The sequence below is a fragment of the Mobula hypostoma genome, chromosome 6 (assembly GCF_963921235.1).
Source record: "Mobula hypostoma chromosome 6, sMobHyp1.1, whole genome shotgun sequence".
Lineage (NCBI taxonomy): Eukaryota > Metazoa > Chordata > Chondrichthyes > Myliobatiformes > Myliobatidae > Mobula > Mobula hypostoma.
Window position 1 is genome coordinate 38,310,793 of NC_086102.1, and position 21,463 is coordinate 38,332,255.

Below are 21,463 nucleotides of genomic sequence, written 5' to 3' on the forward strand. Positions count from 1 at the left end.
TCAGAGCAATGGTTGGTCCATGCAGCTATAAAAAAGTTAGAGAGAACGTTGATTCCAACACAAGTTTCTTGGCAGCAGAACTTCTTTACAACAGAACAGTTCTTTAAGAACTTTTTTAAGACAGAACAGTGCAGAACTTAGTGACTACTTTATAGAGTTCAGTGGCTTTTTTCTCTGATTAGCATCATTTTCTTCCAATTGCAGGTATCGGAACAGACTTACTGCTTAGAATCTGCTGGAACACCATGTTGCAATTGTATGGCAAAATATTACAATTAATGCAATTTCAGATGAATCAAATCTCCATGAAGGCCAAATTATATTTTCCTCTCAGTTACCGAAAATGGCATAGACATTTCTTACAATGTTTATATGGCATTTTATACCCAGTGCTTAAGAGATAAAAATCTTTGAGTGGGTAATTTATTGTTAAAATCTATTTTTGTAAAAGAATCAACTGAAAACTTAAGTAGGCATTTCTTTTTCTTCGGCCAGAACTGTGTCAACTTCAGAAATTTTAACTAATTGCTTTCTCAAATCCCATCTTCATAAACTGACACAGCTTCTAGGGTTCACTGTACAAGGACATGTGGAAAAGCAAATCTAGCTATTCACTCTGACATGAGTTACTGTGCTGAAGCTGCGATACTATGTGATAGTGATTAAACATAAAAATAAATTTGAACTAAACTACACTTAAGTTTACCCTGTACAGCAAACAAAAACCTGCAACCATTCTCCTTTTAAACCAGGATGGTGGATTTATTTTGAATTGCCTGTAACCAGATCCTGAAACACCTTCTCATCCTAAGTTATGGTAGTCAACAGAATGAGTTAATGGATAATAGCACTGCAACCATAAATCAATAAGACCGTAATACTGAGGAGTTGAATCAGGACATTTGGCCCATCGAGTCTGCTCCGCCATTCAATCAGTGCTGATTTTTGGCAATGTAGCAAAAAAATGGTTTGCAACTCACATAACTTTGGACAGCTTGTGCTTGTGAGATAAATTGTTTTGAGCGTGGGTCTCCCAGTTCATTGGTGTAGGTGAGGTTAGAGATTTCTACACTTCCGCTCAGATAAAAAATGGAGATAGCAGGTGCTGGAAAAGAAAACAACCATAACTTGCAATCTGCAGGTAACACAACTTCTGTTTACTTGAACAGAACAATTAAGCTGAATGTTTATTGCACTGTTAAGGAACCTAGACAATAGCTGTTTGACTTGTAATATAAGCCATCAAAGTGCAGGATTTAAACTTACACAAGCTGTAACAAAGGACTGCAATGATTGCTGCCACTGTGAGAGGGATTACAGGCAGAGAGCCAAGGATCCATCTTCTGTCGGATTTACTTCTGTGGGAGAACTTCTGAGGGCAGAGGTATGTTCGGAGTGCTAATGGATCAACAGAACGGGCCGATGAAAGATTGAGACACTGATCGGAAGGCAAGCTGCCTTTGTTATATTCTGCAATAGGATATTTCTGTAGAAAAAAAAACAGAAAGGAGTGTAAACACCTAAAATACACCAGGGTTTCCTGATGAACGTGTTGCGCTGAAGCGTACGCAGTGATTCAAAACATGTTTACCTTTGTTTCAGTTACCTTTTGCAACCGCTCCTCTGGAATCAATATTTTAGGAGTTGCCAAAGAAATAATTGTGCATTTTTACTTCTGTGCAATGAGAAATGTTTACATCAAATGCTAGTTTTCAAGTTCCGAATATTTATACGAGGAGTCTTAGCAACAGCGAAAAATTAACAAAACTCTCTTTAATACCCGCATTAACTAATTTGTAGCATTAGAGAGGAGGTTTCATTCCGAGGAAATAATTCATATCGACGACAGCTTATCTAAAAATATCTGCCGACTATGAATCTCGTTAATTTGTAACTATTCATATCCATCTGAATAATGAAAATACCCCGAGTTTTTCATTCTTTATAAATAATGGATATACATTATACCCCACGAGCAAAATGACTCTTTTCAATGTTATGCTGCGGATCGCGGGATTTAATTATGAGGATAAACTGATGTTTATGAGAATACTATTAAAAAGTCGTGTGTGAGGACGAGATACTTCGACTGCATTATTCGAGTAGGGTTAACATTAAGCTGATTTACATTTCTGCAACTTGTGACCTTACCTGGCCAGAGGTGAGTCTTTCCTGCTTCTGCTGGTGAGCGGCTCTTTCTGAAATAGTGAAGACCTCACTGATCCGTTGTTTTGAAAGTATTCGCATCGCCCTATTTCGTTAAAAGCAGAATCTGCTCAGGATCAGCTCTTCCACAATCTATAGATCCGGTAAAGGTGCCGTGAATGAAACGACAACGACCCTACTTGTCTGCCAAGGTAACCCTATCATTGAGCTTGTAGTCAGATTTAGACAACAGAGCGATTCCCTCCCACTTCCACTGTCGGCTACTGCCGAGTGACCGAAATGGTGAACCGGTGTGCACCGCCAAGCCGGTACCAAACCAGCAGTAAGTACACAGCCCAGCGACTGCCCAGGTGAAGCTCCTGGGCAGGAGGGGAAGTGTCTCCTGGGGGAACTGCGCCGCCCTGAGCCCCGCTGCGAATCCAGCCTCTAGTGCTACAAGGTGCTTCTTCCTATCACATGTCTTCAGAAATAATTTTAAAACGCACCTGATAACACCGTATCTGTCGTGCTAGTGCACCTGCCAATATCTAATGAATGGTCACTAACGTTCAGTGTCATTTTCACTCTCTGTAGATGGTGTCTGACCCTTTTCAAGAAAGGTTATAGTTTATTACCCTAACTGAGCCCCTAGATTGTTCTTTTCAGAGGCTGTTACGAGTCAAGCAACCATATTTCTCCGGACACTGGATAACATACGATGGCAAGGATTTTCTTCGTGAAAAACATTGATAACACCAAAGATTTTTCGGGGAACAACCCGGTGATTTAATAACCACCTTTACTGTTGTTCATTGCTTGAAAGTACAATTCAAGGCCATGATGGGACCTACACTGACATATCTAGACCACTAATCAAGTCGGTGGAACTCAGTCCATCTACCTTGGGTTTTTGCAAAATTTTCTATTTGTTTATATCCGACAGATTATCTCTCCCGCTCTGCAACGTCAACTATGAATGCAGTGGCATTTTTCAAATCTTATATTGCCAGAAACACAAATGAATTTCCTATATATTGGCACTAAAAGATAAACATGTAGAATTATACCTCGCAGACAATAATCCATCTGACAATTTGAAAATGGTCCAAGTATGTCCTGTTCGGGAAAATGGGACAAATCCAAATGGCCAAATATCATCCAGTCAATCTACTGTAATTTAAGAATTGTGACGGAAGGTATGGGACAGTACCATCAGGAAACGCCTACTCACCTAGAGGCATCTCACTGGTCCTCGTTTTGGGTTTCTCCAGCTCCATAACCATGGGCAAAAGGTTGAAATCCAGAAGTGGGGTGAAACATCAAAGTACACTTGTACAAGGAAAAGTGAAACCAATGGGAAAACACCTCATCAATCGGAGTATATTCCCATAAAGATTGCTGTGTTTGTTGGAAATCAATCACACCAGCTCTAGAACAACAGTGCAGGAGTTTCTCGGAACAATATCCTTGGCCCCACCATCTTTAGCCGCTTCAGCAATGACTAGAAAGAGGACATTCACTGAACTGTATAATATTCAATGCTATTGACAACTCTTCAGTATAATATTCAATGCTATTGACAACTCTTCAGAATTAGTTGAGTGCACCATACCTGCACTCAACAAGTTCCGGACAACATTCAGACAGAGATGATAAGATGCAAATAATATTCTCAGAGGTGCCAACAACCTTCACAACAAAACAGAGCAACCATCAATCCTTGACATTACCAGCAACAGGTGATCCTGCATCAACACCATGGGAGTCACTACTGATGAGAAACTCAATTGATCCCACCGCATAGTGGTGACAAGAACAAGTCAGAAACTAAGTATCCTGTGGCAAAAGGGTCACATCCAGATGTTAGTATTTTGTTTCCATTATTTATTAGAGATAAATCAAGGATGTGATGAAATATTCTCCATTTATTTTAATAAACACTGCACCTAAAACACCATCCCAGACAAAGTAGCCCACTTAATGACACACATCCACCTACTTACATATAGTCGTTTCATAGCAGTGCACAGTGACTGCAACATGCACTGTTTACAAAAGCCACTTTGTTGCACCTAGGCAACTCAGACAGCATCTCCAGAATCTGCTACCTTCTTCACCAAAGACATTGGCAGCAAGGGCATAGACACATAACCACCTGCAATGTTCTCTCCTCATTGCACATTATTTGGAAATATATTGCTGTTCCTTCATTGTGGCTGAATTTAACTCCTGGAACTCCCTACTCAATACCAATACAGGAGTACTTTCATTGGGACTGCAGAGCTTCAAAAGGGGTCTCACCATCATTGTCTCAAAGGCAATTAGAGATAAGTAGTAGCTTCACTAATAGATGAAAAACAATTTGAGGGAATACTAATGCATGGTGGTGCAATGTCATTGCTCTCGCCAGAACATCTTTGCCTTTTTATGTTGTCTCTTAAAATAATTGATGAAATGCAGTTGTAAAAATATGCTTAGGTCTGCCACAAAGCTGATTTTCTGGCAGGATTTGAAAAACAATTTTTAATAATTCTGAATGAGGTCTGCATTATATGTTATATTTGCTTTCTGCCTGGATTTATTTTAATGGATTCAGTAAGTAATATTAAAATTGCAATCCTGGCATGATTGTACCTTTTAAACATAGTGTCTAGTATACATAAATGGTGGCTAGCTACCTTGAAATGTAAAGTTTAATATTTAAAGGTACGTCATGCGGTTTTGTTGCTTTTCACTGAGTCCTGACAGCTTGCCCTGAATTCCACCTTTCGCAATCATATTTATATTCTGCATGAGGGCAGTGAATTTGGGTGTAAAGCAGACAAAGGTAAAATTAAATGCACTTTCCAGGTAAAATTTCCCAAATACATGCCCTGGAACAGCATTCTAAGAGGAAACATTCAGTCGCTCATATACTGTAGCTATTTCTTAACAAAGGTAAATGTGGAATGCGAATGATAGAGAATCAGGGTGGAGTTATTGGCCATGTGAGAGAGAATGGTTACAGGGAAATAATCAAAGAAATGGATTTGTTTTCAGAGCTGGCATAGATTCAATAGGTGGAATGGCCTCAGTTATGAGAGAATATTTGCACATGAAAAAAAAGGAAAATTGTGGGAAAGAATTCTATCAATTAAAATACCTTATGAGGACAGTAGCAATTTAATCTTGATGACAGAATATATTACATTTTCATCATAAACATACATAAAATTTTTATAAGGTGACTGTGGAAATTGTGATCTTGTATAAATAGCATAATTAAAAATGGTTATATTTACTCTATTATCAACATTGATAAATGTGTAATATTTTGAACTATGAACAATGACATCTACATAGCTATGTGACCTCATCAGTTTTTGGCAAAGCAGAGACATGTTGCTGGATCCACATAGCAAACTTTGATACTCTTGTATAGACTCCTGGAAAATTGGGTCTTCCACATCCATGACCCCAGCTAACAACACCCGTAAGAAACCATCTTCCACCAACTCTTTCTTGACAAGACAATGGTCCTCCAGAGTCACCCTGCAACATTAATAAATATCTTTAAATACTGATTGTTACAAAATATTAGGAGGCATTTATTGATGAATATAACAATATTTTAGTTATGCAATACGTGAGAGTGAGAAAGAGAGAGAGAGTGAGTGAGTGACAGAGTGAGTGAGGGAAGGAGAGATAGAAAAAGAGAGAAGAGATAGTGAGTTTGAGTGTGAGAGAGAAGGAAAGAGAGAGAGAGATTAAGTGAGATTGAGTGAGAGAGAGAGAGATAGAGATAGAGAGTGAGAGAGATTGTGAGAGAGAGTTAGAGTGAGAGAGATAGAGAGAGTGAGAGAGAGTGAGAGAAAGATAGAGAGATAGATAGAGTGAGTGAGAGAGATAGATAGATAGATAGGGAGAGAGAGAGAGAGTGAGAGAGATAGATAGATAGAGAGAGAGAGAGAACCACACCCCTGTTCACAGTGGGCCATCAGTGAACAATAATAGCCAAGTCTGGACTCGAAGTCTCAAACCCTGGAATTACTTGCCTGAAGAACTCCACCTCTCTTATTTCTGTTCTACTTTAAGCCAAGTCTTAGACCTTTCCTCCTCCACCAATTTTCAATTATTACTTTAAAACAACTTTGTTTTGCTCCCATCCAAGCAACTACGCACTTTTATGCAGCTCAGTGCCAATTTTTTTTTCTGACTCTCCCGGAGACTTTAGTTTCTGTATCACAGAAAACCATTGTTATCTTCTTCACTTGGCATATTATCTATAACCTATATTCTTAATACCTTAAATATGGTGTAAATATCCCAGAATCAAACCACAATGCCAGTGAAATGCACTCAAGGAAACAACAACACCAGGACCGTCTGATCAATTGATCAGTTGAAAGATCAATTTGGGAAAATAAAAACAGTCATATACGAGTATGTCCCCAGAAAATCATTCAGAGTCTTCCCCAACCAGAAGCCCGAGATGAACCGTGAGATCCATTATCTGCTGAGGGCCATATCAAAGGCATTCAAGTCTGAGGATCAAGAAAGCTACAAGAGGTCCAGGTATGATCTCTGGAAAGCCACCTCACGGGCAAAGTGGCAATTCCAGACTAAACTTGAATCAACGAAGGATGCTCGACAGTTGCGGCAGAGCTTGAACGCTATCACGTCTAATAAAGTGAAATCAAGCAACATGTCTTCTATGCTCCCTTTGAACATCAAAACATGGAGGAACCATCAAGGACTCCCACAGCCCCAGTAATCCTGTGATTTCAGTCTCTGAGGCCAATGTGTGAGTATCATTCAGCAGGGTGACCCCATGGAAAGCATCCAGCCCAGACAGGGTATGTGGCCAAGTGCTAACGGTCCATATTGATCCACTGGCTGAAGTGTATCTGAGATCTTTAACCTGTCACTTCAGCACTGAGGTATCCACTTGCTTTAACCAGGCTTCATTTATACTGGTGCCCAAGAGGAGCGTAGTGACCTGCCTGAATGACCATTGTCCAGTAACACTTACATCCACAGAGATGAAATGTTTTGAGAGGTTGCTGATGAAACATATCAACTGCCGCCTGTGAAGCAACTTGGATCCATTCCAGATTGCCTGCCAGAAAAACAAGTCCACAGTAGATGCCTTCTCATTGGCTCTTCACTCAACCCCTGAACATCTGGACAACAAAGATGTGCTTTTTTTAAAAATCAACCACAGCTTGGCATTCAATATTATCATCCCCTCAAAACTAATCAATAATCTTCAAGACCTTGGTTTAATACGTCCTTGCGCCATTCGATCCTCAATTTCCTCACTTGCAGACCTCTGTTAGTTCAGATTGGCAACAACATCTCCTCCACAATCTCCATCAGCACAGGTGCACCACAAGGCTGTGTGCTTAGCTCCCTGATCTACTCGCTTTACCCTTACGACTGTGTGGCTAAGCACAGCTCCAATGCCATATTCAAGTTCGCTGATGACACCACTGTCCTCGGCTGAATCGAAGATGATGTTGAATCTGCATACAGGTGGGAGATTGAAAATCTGGCTGAGTGTTGCCATAACAACAACCTCTCACTCATGTCAGCAAACCAAGGAGCTGATTATTGAATTCAAGAGGAGGAAACCAGAGGTTCATGAGCCAGTTTTCATTGAGGATCAGAAGTGGAGGGGGTTAGCAACTTTAAATTCCTCAGAGTTTTCATTTCTGAGGATCTGTCCCGGGCCCAGCACGTACAAAGAAAGCAGAGCAGCAGCTCTACTTCCTTAGGAGTTGGCAAAGATTTGGCACGACATCTAAAACTTTGACAAACTTCTATAGATGTGTGCAGGAAAGTATATTGACTGGCTGCATCACAAGCTGGTATGGAAACACCAATGCCCTCGAACGGAAAATCCGACAAAAAGTGATAGATAGGGCCCAGTCCACCACAGGTAAATCCCTCCCCACCATTGAATACATCTGCATGGATCATTGTCGTAGGAGAGCAGCAACCATCAAGGACCCCCACCACCCAGATCAACCTCCCTTCTCACTGTTGCCATTCGGAAGAAGATACAGGAGCCTCAGAACTCACACCACCAGTATCAGGAACAGTTCCTACCCCAACCATCAGATTCTTGAAACAAAGGGATTAACTTCACTCAACTTCATTTGCCTCATCATTGAGATGATCCCACAACCCGTGGACTCACTTTCAAGGCCTCTTCATCTTATGTTTTTATAAACAAGATGTATTGCTTAATTATTTATTATTATTCTTTCTTTCTTTTTGTACTTGCATAGTTTGTCGTCTTTCGCACATTGGTTGAACTTCCAGTTGATGCAGACTTTATTGATTCTATTATGGTTATTATTATATTATGGATTTATTGAGTATGCCCTGCAAGAAATTGAATCTCTGAGTTGTATATGGTGATATGTATTTACTTTAATAATACAATTACCTTGAACTTTGAAATGCTTCTCAAAGCACTTATGGAGAACATATACAATAAAGAGTTAAATCACTAAATATTAATAAATTTCATAGTTAAATCATTGTCTTAGAATGTGTACACAATGCAATACTGTATTTCTAACCATTCTTTTCTATTTGTTTGTTCACCAGTTAATTTTAACTTGACATTTGCTTTTAAACTTACACGACAAGCATCTCTTTTACCAGATAACAATCCCGCACACAACATCCGTGGGGTGATAAGTCCATAGGTGGAACGACAGAGGGACTGATTTATGATTTCAACCTCCGCTTGTTGAAGAATGGTAGGATCACTGTTATCTTCAGTAGGAAAAAAATACAAGGAAAATGTAGAGTAGAATTTTAAAGTAGTATTCTATCCATGAGTAATTGTTTGATAAAGATTGGTTATGACTGCTGTATATTCATAGCACCAACAGTAGATATCTATAATATAAACATAGTAAAACGGTAGAAAATAAATTATTTGTTCCCATATATTTATTAGTAAGATCATATGAAAAATAGACATGAAAGTTTTGCACTGAACAGAATTAAAGTATCACAGTCTAGGGTAAGACTGGGGTCTATGATATTGGTCACACCCTTTGATTATAGGTGACACTTCTACCTGTGATTCAGGCCCTCTCAAAGACAAGAGCATCCTTGCCACAGTTAAGTTTGATGTAGCCTGCTCTTTATGCTCCACCCATACCTTAGGCACATTTTCTTTTGATGGTCCCATTGGTTTAAATTTATTGCAGGCAATGCCACAGCTGCCCTGACAAGTGGAAATGTCCATGAGCAACCAGTGGACTAACGGCAACAGATTCTCAAGGCCAGTAGCCCATTCAACTTCATTGGCTTTTTAGACAGCTCACTGTCTGATTGAAAGATTAAAATAATTTATAAAATTAATGAAGACTAACAAATGAATAGTATTAAGTGATAGAGATCAAATGAAAGCATTTAAGTCAAGTAAAATAAAGAAAAATAACAACAACTTACCTGAACTTAACTTTCTACTCCAGGTTGATAACCCTTTTCTAGAGAGTGGCTCCATGCCACCTATGGCTCAAATAACACTGAGGGGCCAGATGAGAAGTGCAACCAGAGCTGCTGTTCAGTAGATCTTATTTCTAGCCTTGTATTCAATGGTGACTCCAGTGATGGAGAGCAAGGTTAGGGGCACTGGCAACTGAAGTCCAACACACTCCTGATACCCAACCATTGTTGATGTACAGAGCAGCTGGAGAATGAACATAGCTGGCAATGCAACTAAGGCCTGGTCTGTCTTATCGGATGAATTTAAAACATCCAGTGCACTATTTGAAGAACAGAAGGTAATTCCTGCTGGTATCATTTCTATTATTTTCTTACTAATTATATTGATTACTAATTGTGTTAATTACAACAAAAAAATCTTCTCTTTGTAGATGGTACTTGTGGAACAAGGATAAATTGCTTCCCCACCAACTCAATAATCAAAAAATGCAGAAACTAGATATCAGAAACAAAAACTGAAATTAGTGGAAGCCCTCAGCGTGTCAGGCAGTATCTGTGGAAAGAGAAATTTGCAAAGAAGCGACAATAGCAGGTCAGAGTTTGTTAATGTTGAGGGGAGAAAAAGCAAACCCATGACTACTTTGACCACTCAGCACTAAAATGGGTTAATTGCATTTGCTTGTAAAAATGGTGTCTGATTTATGTTTTTCTGGTGAATGTTCTTTATATGATACAACGTGCCTGAGATGCCACTTCAGGGATGTTTTTCATTGCACCTGTCCATAAGAACATAATAAATAGGAGCAGAAATAGCCCGTCAAGCCTGCTCTGCCATTCAATGAGATCATGGCTAATCTGGCCATGGACTCATCTCCACCAACCTGCCTTTTCCCCATAACCCTTAATTCCCCTACTATGATGGAATGATGAAAAACAGTCTGAGTGTCTGCTTTACTTGTGTTCAGTTCACGGGCAACCTAGAGCTTCATGGTGTTTTCCTCCATCACAATCCAACTCTGTTCTCTTTGAGGCTTCCTGCACTGTCAGAATGAGTCCCGGTGCAAGCTCGAGGAACTGTATCTTCTGTCTGGGCACACTGCAGCCTCCCAAGTAGAATACTGAATTCTCCAACTTCATAAAAGTCTCTTTTATTGCCTATATGAGAACTGGCCATATTTGCTCTAGGTCATCTATCTGTAACATTTTTTCCCTTTCCATTAGCACAGTTTAACCTGCTAATATTTTTATGTACATATCACACTTCTCTTTCATTCTCTAAACCTCCACATCAACAAGTCGTCTCCACTGCAACTCTGGCCTCATGCTATCACAGATATTTCCTTTGTCCTACCATCCCTTCCCTCACCTTCGCTGCAATTTAAAACTAAGTATATTTTTTTCTCTCTTTCCTGGTTCTGACTTAGGGTTTTCAACCTGAAATGTGAACTGTTCATCTTTTCAGATATGCTGCCTGACCTACTGAGTGTTTCCAGCAATTTGAAATTTATTTCTTTGCTAGCTCTCTAAGTTATGACGCAACTGTTGGGGTCAATGTGGAACCTGAAAACTATGTCTTAGTTGGAGCATTTGGTTGGGGTCTGTTTGCCCTCAACAAATAAACCTGAAATTCTCAATATCAGTCTGAATGATTCTTTACGTTTCATTTTACACAGATCATAGCCAGGAATTCCAATGAATTGGTGAAGATCCATTTTTTCCAAGGAGAGTTTGAGAATGTTCATGAATCTTTTCTTCTTCCTGCCTGGTAATCTCTTGTTATGATGGTCTTGTAATAGCATGTCAAGTATACAAACAATGTGATGTCCCCATTAGATTCAATTGATGTAATTAGGATGTAAAGGCCATGGCCCTGGCAGAGAATGCTGATGTTGTTTTGTTTGGCCTGCTGGTAGATTAGGAGAATTTAGCAGAGATAACGATATGATTTCTCTCCATTGCTTTGGAGTGTCTGTTGTAGGTGGTTTATGTTTCAAAAGCTTACTGGAGGGCAGGAAACACTGCTACTTGGTATACTGTTAGTTTTATATCAATTTGTGCTCTTAATCTTCAAACTCTTTTCCTCAGCAGGCTAAAGGCAATGGGTGATGAAGATCAAGCAGTGGTTAGTTCAACAATCATCAGTACCAGGCAAGGATGATGCAGGCATCCTTGTGGTCTCTCACTCCAACCATCATATAGTTTGATGGGTGCCAATAAGGTCTTGTGCTTGTCTCCCTGGGAAAATAGGGAATTCATTTTTGACAAGACCGTTAGTCTTCCGAGACCATGGATCTGCACCTGGAAAGTCTTCACTCTCCAGAGTGCAGGCGTTGCCCATGCTGCAAGTCTCCCCTCTCCATGACACCAATGTTGTCCAAGGGAAGGGCATTAGGACCCATACAGCTTGGCACCAGTGTCGTCGCAGAGCAATGTGTGGTTAAGTGCCTTGCTCAAGGACAACAACACGCTGCCTCGGTTGGGGCTCGAACTCACGACCTTCAGATCGCTAGTCGAACGCCTTAACCACTTGGCCACGTGCCCACTTGACAAGAGCACGCTTCAAACATTTAATCAGGAAAAGGTCAGTTGGAGTTAGATTTTTCTACTTCCATTTCCAATCATACCTTCCCAGAGGATTCTGTAATTTTTGACTCTGGGGTAGATTATTGTCTCCTTTCAGGATGTGCATCAGGATTTTTTCAAGGTTGAACAGGAAATTATGGAATAGAATTGGTTATAGTATAATTACATCTACAATTCAAGCTGATGAACTGGGGGGTGTGAAACTGAAACACTCTGTAGCATCAGCACTGGGAAACAGTACAATTAGAATGAGAGATAGATTGCTTTGATTATTATAAAGCCCAGGAGTAAATATAGTGTTAGTATAGCAAATGCATCTAAAAGTAATATCTTAAAATTTAACATTATTGTGTAGCAGATATAGAATTACATTTAATGACTTCTAAGTTAACAAGCTTATACTTTTAAAAGGACCTGCAATATTAGCATTATTCTGGCTGAACATAAAATTTTGATGCTGATTCTATGTTCATGAAACATTGTCTAGTTTCCTTTTAAGTATCTTAGATTCTCCATTAAAGCAGCAGACAGGAATGATTAGAAATAAACATACAGTTTTGTATGTTAACATTGCAATCACTTCTAGGCTCATGTTATTTTCTCACACCTTCACTTCCCAAAACAAATGTAACTGCAGGACTGCTATCTCTGCCAAGTGTAAATGCCATTTAGTTAAGAACAAATATTTTTAACTATTATAAACCAGTGCATGGTGCATTTCTATAATACTCTGTTTAAATCTTTTGCTAAAAGTATCATATACAGTAAATATTCTTACCCATTTCTTGTTTTTGTCCCCAGCCAGTTACCCAACATCTCTCTTCATTTGGTATCACTTGAGCCAGTGAAGGGATACAGATTGGTTGGATTGTCGATGCTAGTCTGTCTGGCCAAGGTGTTTTCAGTTTTAACAGTGAAATATCATAGTCAAAGTTCCGGCCATTGTAGTACTCATGGACAAGGATTCGTTTAATCTCACTCTTAAACCTTGCATTTCCTTGAGTACGCATTCCTAAATGAGCCATCCACGGTCTGGGATCAGACATCCTTACAAAAAGCAAAGATTTACATTTTTTTCAGCAATACTGTTTCATTCCTTTGTGGTATGACAACTGTTCACTACATCACACTACATACCAATCCTTACTTGCATAAATATTCCTGAGACTATGAATAGATGTATATAATTACATATAATTACTTCACAATTTTAAAAGAGCTGTTCAAAAGCTATTAATTTCTGGATCACTGAGTATGAGTAAAGGAGAAAAAAATTTTGTATTTATGAAGCATCTTTCATGTTTTGAATATATCCGGAATCATTTTAGCCAAGGTACTATTGGGTTGTAGGCATTGGCACACACGTTCAATGCTGTTTGTATCATTTTGCCCATAAGATTAAAATGTGACATAATTACAACATTTTCATCTTTAAAAGTTAAATTTCCTGGTATAATCCTGAATGTTCATTTTCATAATGGAGGCTAATTAATAATGTTACCCAAGGACAAATGGGGGGGAGGTGGTGGTACAGCATATTAAATTGCCAGCTACACATACATAATGGAGATTTCAAAAACAAGTGTGAAAATATTCATTTTGGATGGAATTAAATTTCATTGATTCAGCAGGAATGTGAAATGAGTGATAGAGAATTGACACTTTTCACCAAATCATAAATTTCCTTTTGATGAATACTGTCCAGCTCCCACAGTGGCTGCTTCACTTAATCTAACATCTTCTTATCAACCCTTGCCAATTGCCTAATTACAGTACGTTACTGCCATTACACACTTCACAGTAAATGTACAGAAGACTGTCTGATAAAGAGGTCAGTCAATCCAGGTGTTTCCCAATTGGGAACCATGGATGAACTAAGAGATTCGTTCCCTACTGAAGTCTATGCCTGAGGTATTCAAATCAGGCGAGCTTGACCTTTGTAGGAAATCTTAGGCACAACCTCCGCAAAGCCAGCAGAGATAGCAGACCAAGCTAGAGACCCAGACCAGCACAGATTGTGGCGACGCTTGCATGCTATAACGGTCTACAAAATGAAGCTGGGAAATATCACTGAGAACAATGCATCCCTTCCTGATCAGCTCAATACATTCTTACAGAAGGACAGTGAAATGACAACACCCACCCTGATAGTCTCTGATACATATGTACCCATGGCCACCACAGCAGATGTCAGATTAGTCTTGTAGAGAGTGAAACTATGAAAAGTGAATGGTCTGGATGGAGTCCCAGCCATTTTCTCAGATCCTGTGTGGATCATCTGGCGGAAGTATTTTCAGATATCTTTAACCTCTCCCTACTCCAATATGAAGTTCCCAATGGCTTTAAGAAGACCAGTATCCTGCTGGTGCTAAATTAAAATAAGGTAACATGCCTTAATGACTATCGTGATGGTGACTCTGACATCCCATCGTGAGTGCTTCAAGATGCTGTCTTTGCACACATCGACTCTAGCATCCCAGACAGCTTCAACCTACTACCCAAACAGGCCGATAGTGAATGCCATTTCCCTGGATCTGAACTCATCTCTGGAATATCGGGATAATAAAGGGGCCTACATCAGACTGCGATTAATTGACTATGGCTTCCTTTCTACAGCTACATAAAACTTAGTGAGCCTGCACCTGGAGTATTAATTGCAGTTCTGGTTGCCTCATTATAGCAAGATGTAGGGACTGGAGAGAGTGCAGATGGGATTTACCGGGACGCTGCTTGGATTAGAGGGCATGCGGTGTAAGGAAATGTTAGGCAATCTTTGGCTGTTCCTCCTGGAGCATTGGAGGCTCAAGAGAGACCTGATAAAGGATTTTAAAATTATGAGAGACGAGAGGCATGGAAGGGAAGGCAGTCAGAATCTTTTCCGTGGGATAGAAAACATCAGAGGACAGGCTTTTAAGGTCGGGAGTGGAGTTTGAAGGCAACATGAGGGGTAGTTATTTTTTATGCAGGGGGAGATAGGTGCCTGGAATAGGTTACCATGGTAATACTGGAATCAAGCAGTTTGGGGGAGTTTAAGAGGGCTAGACACATGATTATAAAGGGAATAGAGGGATAGGGATGATACACAGGGTCAGCAAGGTCAGCATGACATCATGAGCTGAGCGGTCTGCCCAGTGCTCTACTTTCAGCATTCTAATTACCTTTAAACTACCTCAATGTAATGATTGATGGACTGATCTGTCTGGATGGCATACAAACAAAAGCTTTTCAGTACATATGACAATAATAATTCGACAGCAGCTTCAATCCTTCATGGCCCTCAATGTTTAGAAGTGTCAGCAGTAAAAATGAGTAGCCCCTACATTAATCAGGCTCAGGTTCTTTTATATGGAAACAGGTACATGGGATCTTACACTAAGTGTTGCCTCATGAGCTTCTGTATTTAAGGGAAACAATTGCAAAGAGCCAAAGCAAAGTGGCTGGGATCCTAAACAAATTCAATAAGAATCATAATGATGTGTAGGATATGGAAGAAAGACACTGAAACCACAAACATGAGTGTTCTTTACCCTGAAAGATCAGTTTGTGTCATGTAGTAAATAGTTTATCTGTCGACCATGAGAAGCAGAAATAGAATGTTTCCCAAAGTCTTTTCCTCCATTACTTATTCATATATGGAATATTCTCAGTGGACCCTATTATAAGACTCCGTATCAGAAGTACAAATAACAAAAAGGTTTCCTCGCCTGAATCCTGGCTTTGCCGCACACCGGGGTAAGGCTATTTGTGGGCAATTGTGGAGAAAACTCCCTGGATTTACGTTTCAAGTGCATAACTCACACCTTTTATTTATATGAGAAAGCTAAAATATCTCTGGTGTAAATGGCAGGACTTCTGTGACACAACTATATGACTCTTCCTTTGCATATATGCAAAGTCAGGAGGCTGGCACATATCAGAAGGTAAACAATTTTCCTGAAATTCAGCATAGAATTTAGAATCTGCTTATGTAATGATGCATCAAACTTTTGTCTTAAATTTCAATCATCTGCACAAGATCCATTACATTTTTGAACCAAAAGTACTGAAATTTAGGCTAATAGTTTCTTAGCATACTTTTCCCCTTGAAAGCAGTGTGCTGCAGATAGAAGCCATTCCTTTGTTATCACAGACGCCCCACAGTAGGGTGACCCGGAGAAGTGAAGGCTGACTTGCCAAGGCCACTCTCCGTCTTGAGCACTGGATCCTCCTACAATTCGATTTCCGTGCTGTATCTTATTGCCACAATCTGCAGGATGGAATTTGAAAAGGCAAACTATAAAAACTGATGGAAGTGAAAACTCTGGCCTGTGCTCTACATTATTGGACGTACATGCAATCATATTCACACCATCATGCCTCCTCCACCCGCCCATTCAGGAGTAAATTCTAAAAAATATTTAACCTGACCATCAGTAGGAAGCTGATATTTTACATCAGAATATACAGAATTTCTAAATGATGAGGAAAAAAATTATCTAAAGTCGCTAATGTTTTCCTAAATCAAGATACTTCTTATGCTAGAAACCTAAAAGAAAACAGAAGATACTTAAAAAATTTCGGAGATCGTGCAGCATGTGGGGAGATCTGTTATGTATTTCCAGCATTTTCTGTTTTATTAATAATCCCCAACTGTTTATCAGTTTGTAATAGAAAAACAATTTGTCAGAATTAGAATAGATTTAAAAACTCCAGTTTGAAATGGGAAGTGAATTACCAATTTCTGGAGTTAGGCAAATATTAATTTTCAAATGGCGTGGTTCCCATTTAATAGAAAGAATACTCACCACAACTCATTTCATCACTTCCATCCAAGCAGTCTATAGTCCCATCACATTTAGCATTCTTCTTCAGAATACACAGATTATTCTTGCATTTATAGGTAATGTTTGTACAGGGAACAGCTAAAAACAATCATTGACATTGATTTATAGTTACTTAGAATTTTATAAATGTATTTTTCTAACCCCCAGTCCTTTAAGTACTTACAGTCTGTGCAATTCAATTCATCTGCACCATTCTCACAATCTTTGAATCCATTACAGATGAAGTAGTGATGATACCATGGAGAACTTGTGTTGCACACCTTTGAAGGCAGAGCTAATTAAAATCAGTCACAAAAAAAATAACATTACATAATGAACATAAAATCTTTTCCCATGAAACTTTAATCTGAATAATTGTGAGTCATACAGCACAGAAACCGGCCCTTCAGCCAAGCTTCTCCATGCCAACCAAAATCCCCATGCAAGCTCCTCCCATTTGCCTGCATTTGGTCCACATCCCTCTAAATGGAGGTCTGAGGGGGTGGTGTGGCTTTGTTGGTAAAAAGCAAAATAAAATCCTGAGAAAGAAATGACATAGGATCAGAAGATGTAGAATCCTTATGGATAGAGTTAAGAAACTGCAAGGCTATAAAGATTCTGATGGGAGTTATTTTCAGGCCTCTGAAGCACATGATAATCAGCCAAAGTCTGCATGGTTTTCTAAAGGGAAAATCTTGCGTGGCAAATCTGTTGGAATTCCTTGAGGAATTAACAGGCAGGATAGATGAAGGAGAGTTGTGGATGTTGATTATTTGGATTTTCAGAAGGCCTTTGACAAGATGCCACACAGGAAGCTGCTTAACATAATAAGAGCCCATGGTATTACAGGAAAGGTACTAGCATGGATCGAAGATTAGTTGACTAACAGGACGGAAACAGTGAGAATAAAGGGGGCCTTTTCTGGTCGGCTGCTTGTGGTGTGCTGGGGGAGTCAGTCGGGTATGCTCCTTTTCACATTATATGACAATGATTTAGACAAAGGAATTGATGGCTTTGTGGTCAAGTTTGCAGACAATATGAAGGGGGTGAGGGGGCAGGTATTGTTGAGAAGCAGGGTGTCTTAGACAGATTGAGGGGATGGGCAAGGAAGTGGCAGATAGAATATAGTATAGGGAAGTACACGGCAATGCACTTCGGCAGAATGAGGAAAGGTGTGGAAGAAATGAGGAGAAAATTCAAAAATTAGAAGTGCAAAGAGACCTGAGAGATCTGGATAGAGTGGATGTGGAGAGGATATTTCCAATAGTGGGGGAATCCAGGAGGCACAGGCTCAGAACTGAGGGAAGTCCACTTAGAACAGAGATGAGGAAAAAATTATTTAGCCAGAGGGTGGTGAATGTGGTGGAATTCTTCACTAAGATGGAGAGTGACATAGTTAATTCGGAAACAAAGGTTCTGAACTTAAAGAAGGGTAACTTTGAAGGTATGAGACGTGAATTAGCTAAGATAGACTGGCAAATGACACTTAAAGGGTTGACGGTGGATATGCAATGGCAAGCATTTAAAGATCGCATGGATGAACTACAACAATTGTTCATCCCAGTTTGGCAAAAGAATAAATCAAGGAAGGTAGTGCACCCGTGGCTGACAAGGGAAATTAGGGATAGTATCAATTCCAAAGAAGAAGCATACAAATTAGCCAGAAAAAGTGGCTCAGCTGAGGACTGGGAGAAATTCAGGGTCCAGCAGAGGAGGACAAAGGGCTTAATTAGGAAGGGGAAAAAAGATTATGAGAGAAAACTGGCAGGGAACATAAAAACTGACTGTAAAAGCTTTTATAGATATGTGAAAAGAAAAAGATTGGTTAAGACAAATGTAGGTCCCCTACAGACAGAAACAGGTGAATTGATCATGGGGAACAAGGACATGGGGAACAAGGACATGGCAGACCAATTGAATAACTACTTTGGTTCTGTCTTCACTAAGGAGGACATAAATAATCTTCCGGAAATAGGAGAGGACAGAGGGTCCAGTGAGATGGAGGAACTGAGGGAAATACATGTTAGTAGGGAAGTGGTGTTAGGTAAATTGAAGGGATTGATGGCAGATAAATCCCCAGGGCCAGATGGTCTGCATCCTAGAGTGCTTAAGCAAGTAGCCCAAGAAATAGTGGATGCATTAGTGATAATTTTTCAAAACTCGTTAGATTCTGGACTAGTTCCTGAGGATTGGAGGGTGGCTAATGTAACCCCACTTTTTAAAAAAGGAGGGAGAGAGAAACCGGGGAATTATAGACCGGTTAGCCTAACATCGGTGGTGGGGAAAATGCTAGAGTCAGTTATCAAAGATGTTTTAACAGCACATTTGGAAAGCGGTGAAATCATCGACAAAGTCAGCATGGATTTGTGAAAGGAAAATCATGTCTGACGAATCTCATAGAATTTTTTGAGGATGTAACTAGTAGAGTGGATAGGGGAGAACCAGTGGATGTGGTATATTTGGAATTTCAAAAGGCTTTTGACAAGGTCCCACACAGGAGATTAGTGTGCAAACTTAAAGCACACGGTATTGGGGGTAAGGTATTGATGTGGATAGAGAATTGGTTGGCAGACAGGAAGCAAAGAGTGGGAATAAACGGGACCTTTTCAGAATGGCAGGCAGTGACTAGTGGGGTACCGCAAGGCTCAGTGCTGGGACCCCAGTTGTTTACAATATACATTAATGACCTAGATGAGGGAATTAAACGCAGCATCTCCAAGTTTGCGGATGACACAAAGCTGGGCTGCAATGTTAGCTGTGAGGAGGATGCAGGGTGACTTGGATAGGTTAGGTGAGTGGGCAAATTCATGGCAGAAGCAATTTAATGTGGATAAATGTGAGGTTATCCACTTTGGTGGCAAAAACAGGAAAACAGATTATTATCTGAATGGTGGCCGATTAGGAAAAGGGGAGGTGCAACGAGACCTGGGTGTCATTATACACTAGTCATTGAAAGTGGGCATGCAGGTACAGCAGGCAGTGAAAAAGGCGAATGGTATGCTGGCATTCATAGCAAGAGGATTCAAGTACAGGAGCAGGGAGGTACTACTGCAGTTGTACAAGGCCTTGGTGAGACCACACCTGGAGTATTGTGTGCAGTTTTGGTCCCCTAATCTGAGGAAAGACATCCTTGCCATAGAGGGAGTACAAAGAAGGTTCACCAGATTGATTCCTGGGATGGCAGGACTTTCACATGATGAAAGACTGGATCAACTAGGCTTATACTCGTTGGAATTTAGAAGATTGAGGGGGGATCTCATTGAAACGTATAAAATCCTAAAGGGATTGGACAGGCTAGATGCAGGAAGATTGTTCCCGATGTTGGGGAAGTCCAGAACGAGGGGTCACAGTTTGAGGATAAAGGGGAAGCCTTTTAGGACCGAGATGAGGAAAAACTTCTTTACACAGAGAGTGGTGAATCTGTGGAATTCTCTGCCACAGGAAACAGTTGAGGCCAGTTCATTGGCTATATTTAAGAGGGAGTTAGATATGGCCCTTGTGGCTAAAGGGATCAGGGGGTATGGACGGAAGGCAGGTACAGGGTTCTGAGTTGGATGATCAGCCATGATCACACTGAATGGCAGTGCAGGCTCGAAGGACCGAATGGCCTACTCCTGCACCTATTTTCTATGTTTCTATGTTTCTATGAATCTGCAGAATTCATTGACATTGACAGCTGTACAGGCCAGTTCATTGGGTATATTTAAGGAGGAGGTTGATAGCTTTTTGATTAGAAGAGGACTTCAAAGATTACAAGGTGAAGGCAGGACAATGGAGGAGCAGACCTGATGGGCCAAATGGCCTAATTTTGCTCCGTTGCCTTATATAAATCTAGATAAAATTACAGTGATGAAGCTAATCGAGCCCTGTATGCTCTGAATTTCTCTCTTATCCCGAAGATGTGTGCATCAATTGGTATAGAAGTAAACTATTAAAGCTCCACAGAAGGCAGAGGATGATAGTAGAATGGGAGTATTCTTCCTGGAGGTTCATGATGAGTGGTGTTCCACAAGAATCTGCTCTGGGACCCCCTGATCTTTGTGATTTTTATAAACATCTTAGATGAAAGGTGTGATAATAAGTTTGCAGATGACACAAAGGTTGGTGATGTTGGAAATAATACAGAAGTTCATGGTAGGTTACAACGGGACAGCAACAGGATACAGAGCTGGGCTGAGAAGTGGCAGATACAGTTCAATTCAGAAAACTGTGAAGTGATTCACTTTGGAAAGTTGAAGACAGAGTACAGGGTTAATGGCAGGATTCTTAGCAATGTAGAGGAACAGAATAATCATGGGGTCCAAGTCCATAGATCCTTCAAAGTTGATAGGATGGTTACGAGGGTGTATGAGGGGTAATTGATAAGTTCATGGCCTAAGGAAGAAGGAGTCAATTTTAGAAAACCTAGCACATTTATTTTTCAACGTTGTCCCCTCCTACACGTACACACTTAGTCCAGCAGTCGTGGAGAATATGGATCC

The 21,463-nt window shown here is 40.1% G+C and overlaps 1 protein-coding gene across 1 annotated transcript in view; it reads right to left on the reverse strand.

Moving 5' to 3' along the window:
- LOC134347777 (transmembrane protease serine 7-like) overlaps window positions 1-21,463 on the reverse strand; it is a 138,359-nt gene that overhangs the window by 65,947 nt on the left and 50,949 nt on the right. The window contains exons 12-19 of the mRNA XM_063050182.1: window positions 17,167-17,277; window positions 16,965-17,081; window positions 16,255-16,426; window positions 12,959-13,227; window positions 8,777-8,913; window positions 5,497-5,676; window positions 1,267-1,486; window positions 981-1,105 (exon numbers count right to left, since the gene is read on the reverse strand). Coding sequence (XP_062906252.1) covers window positions 981-1,105; window positions 1,267-1,486; window positions 5,497-5,676; window positions 8,777-8,913; window positions 12,959-13,227; window positions 16,255-16,426; window positions 16,965-17,081; window positions 17,167-17,277 — 1,331 coding nt within the window. The remainder of the gene's footprint in view (window positions 1-980; window positions 1,106-1,266; window positions 1,487-5,496; window positions 5,677-8,776; window positions 8,914-12,958; window positions 13,228-16,254; window positions 16,427-16,964; window positions 17,082-17,166; window positions 17,278-21,463) is intronic.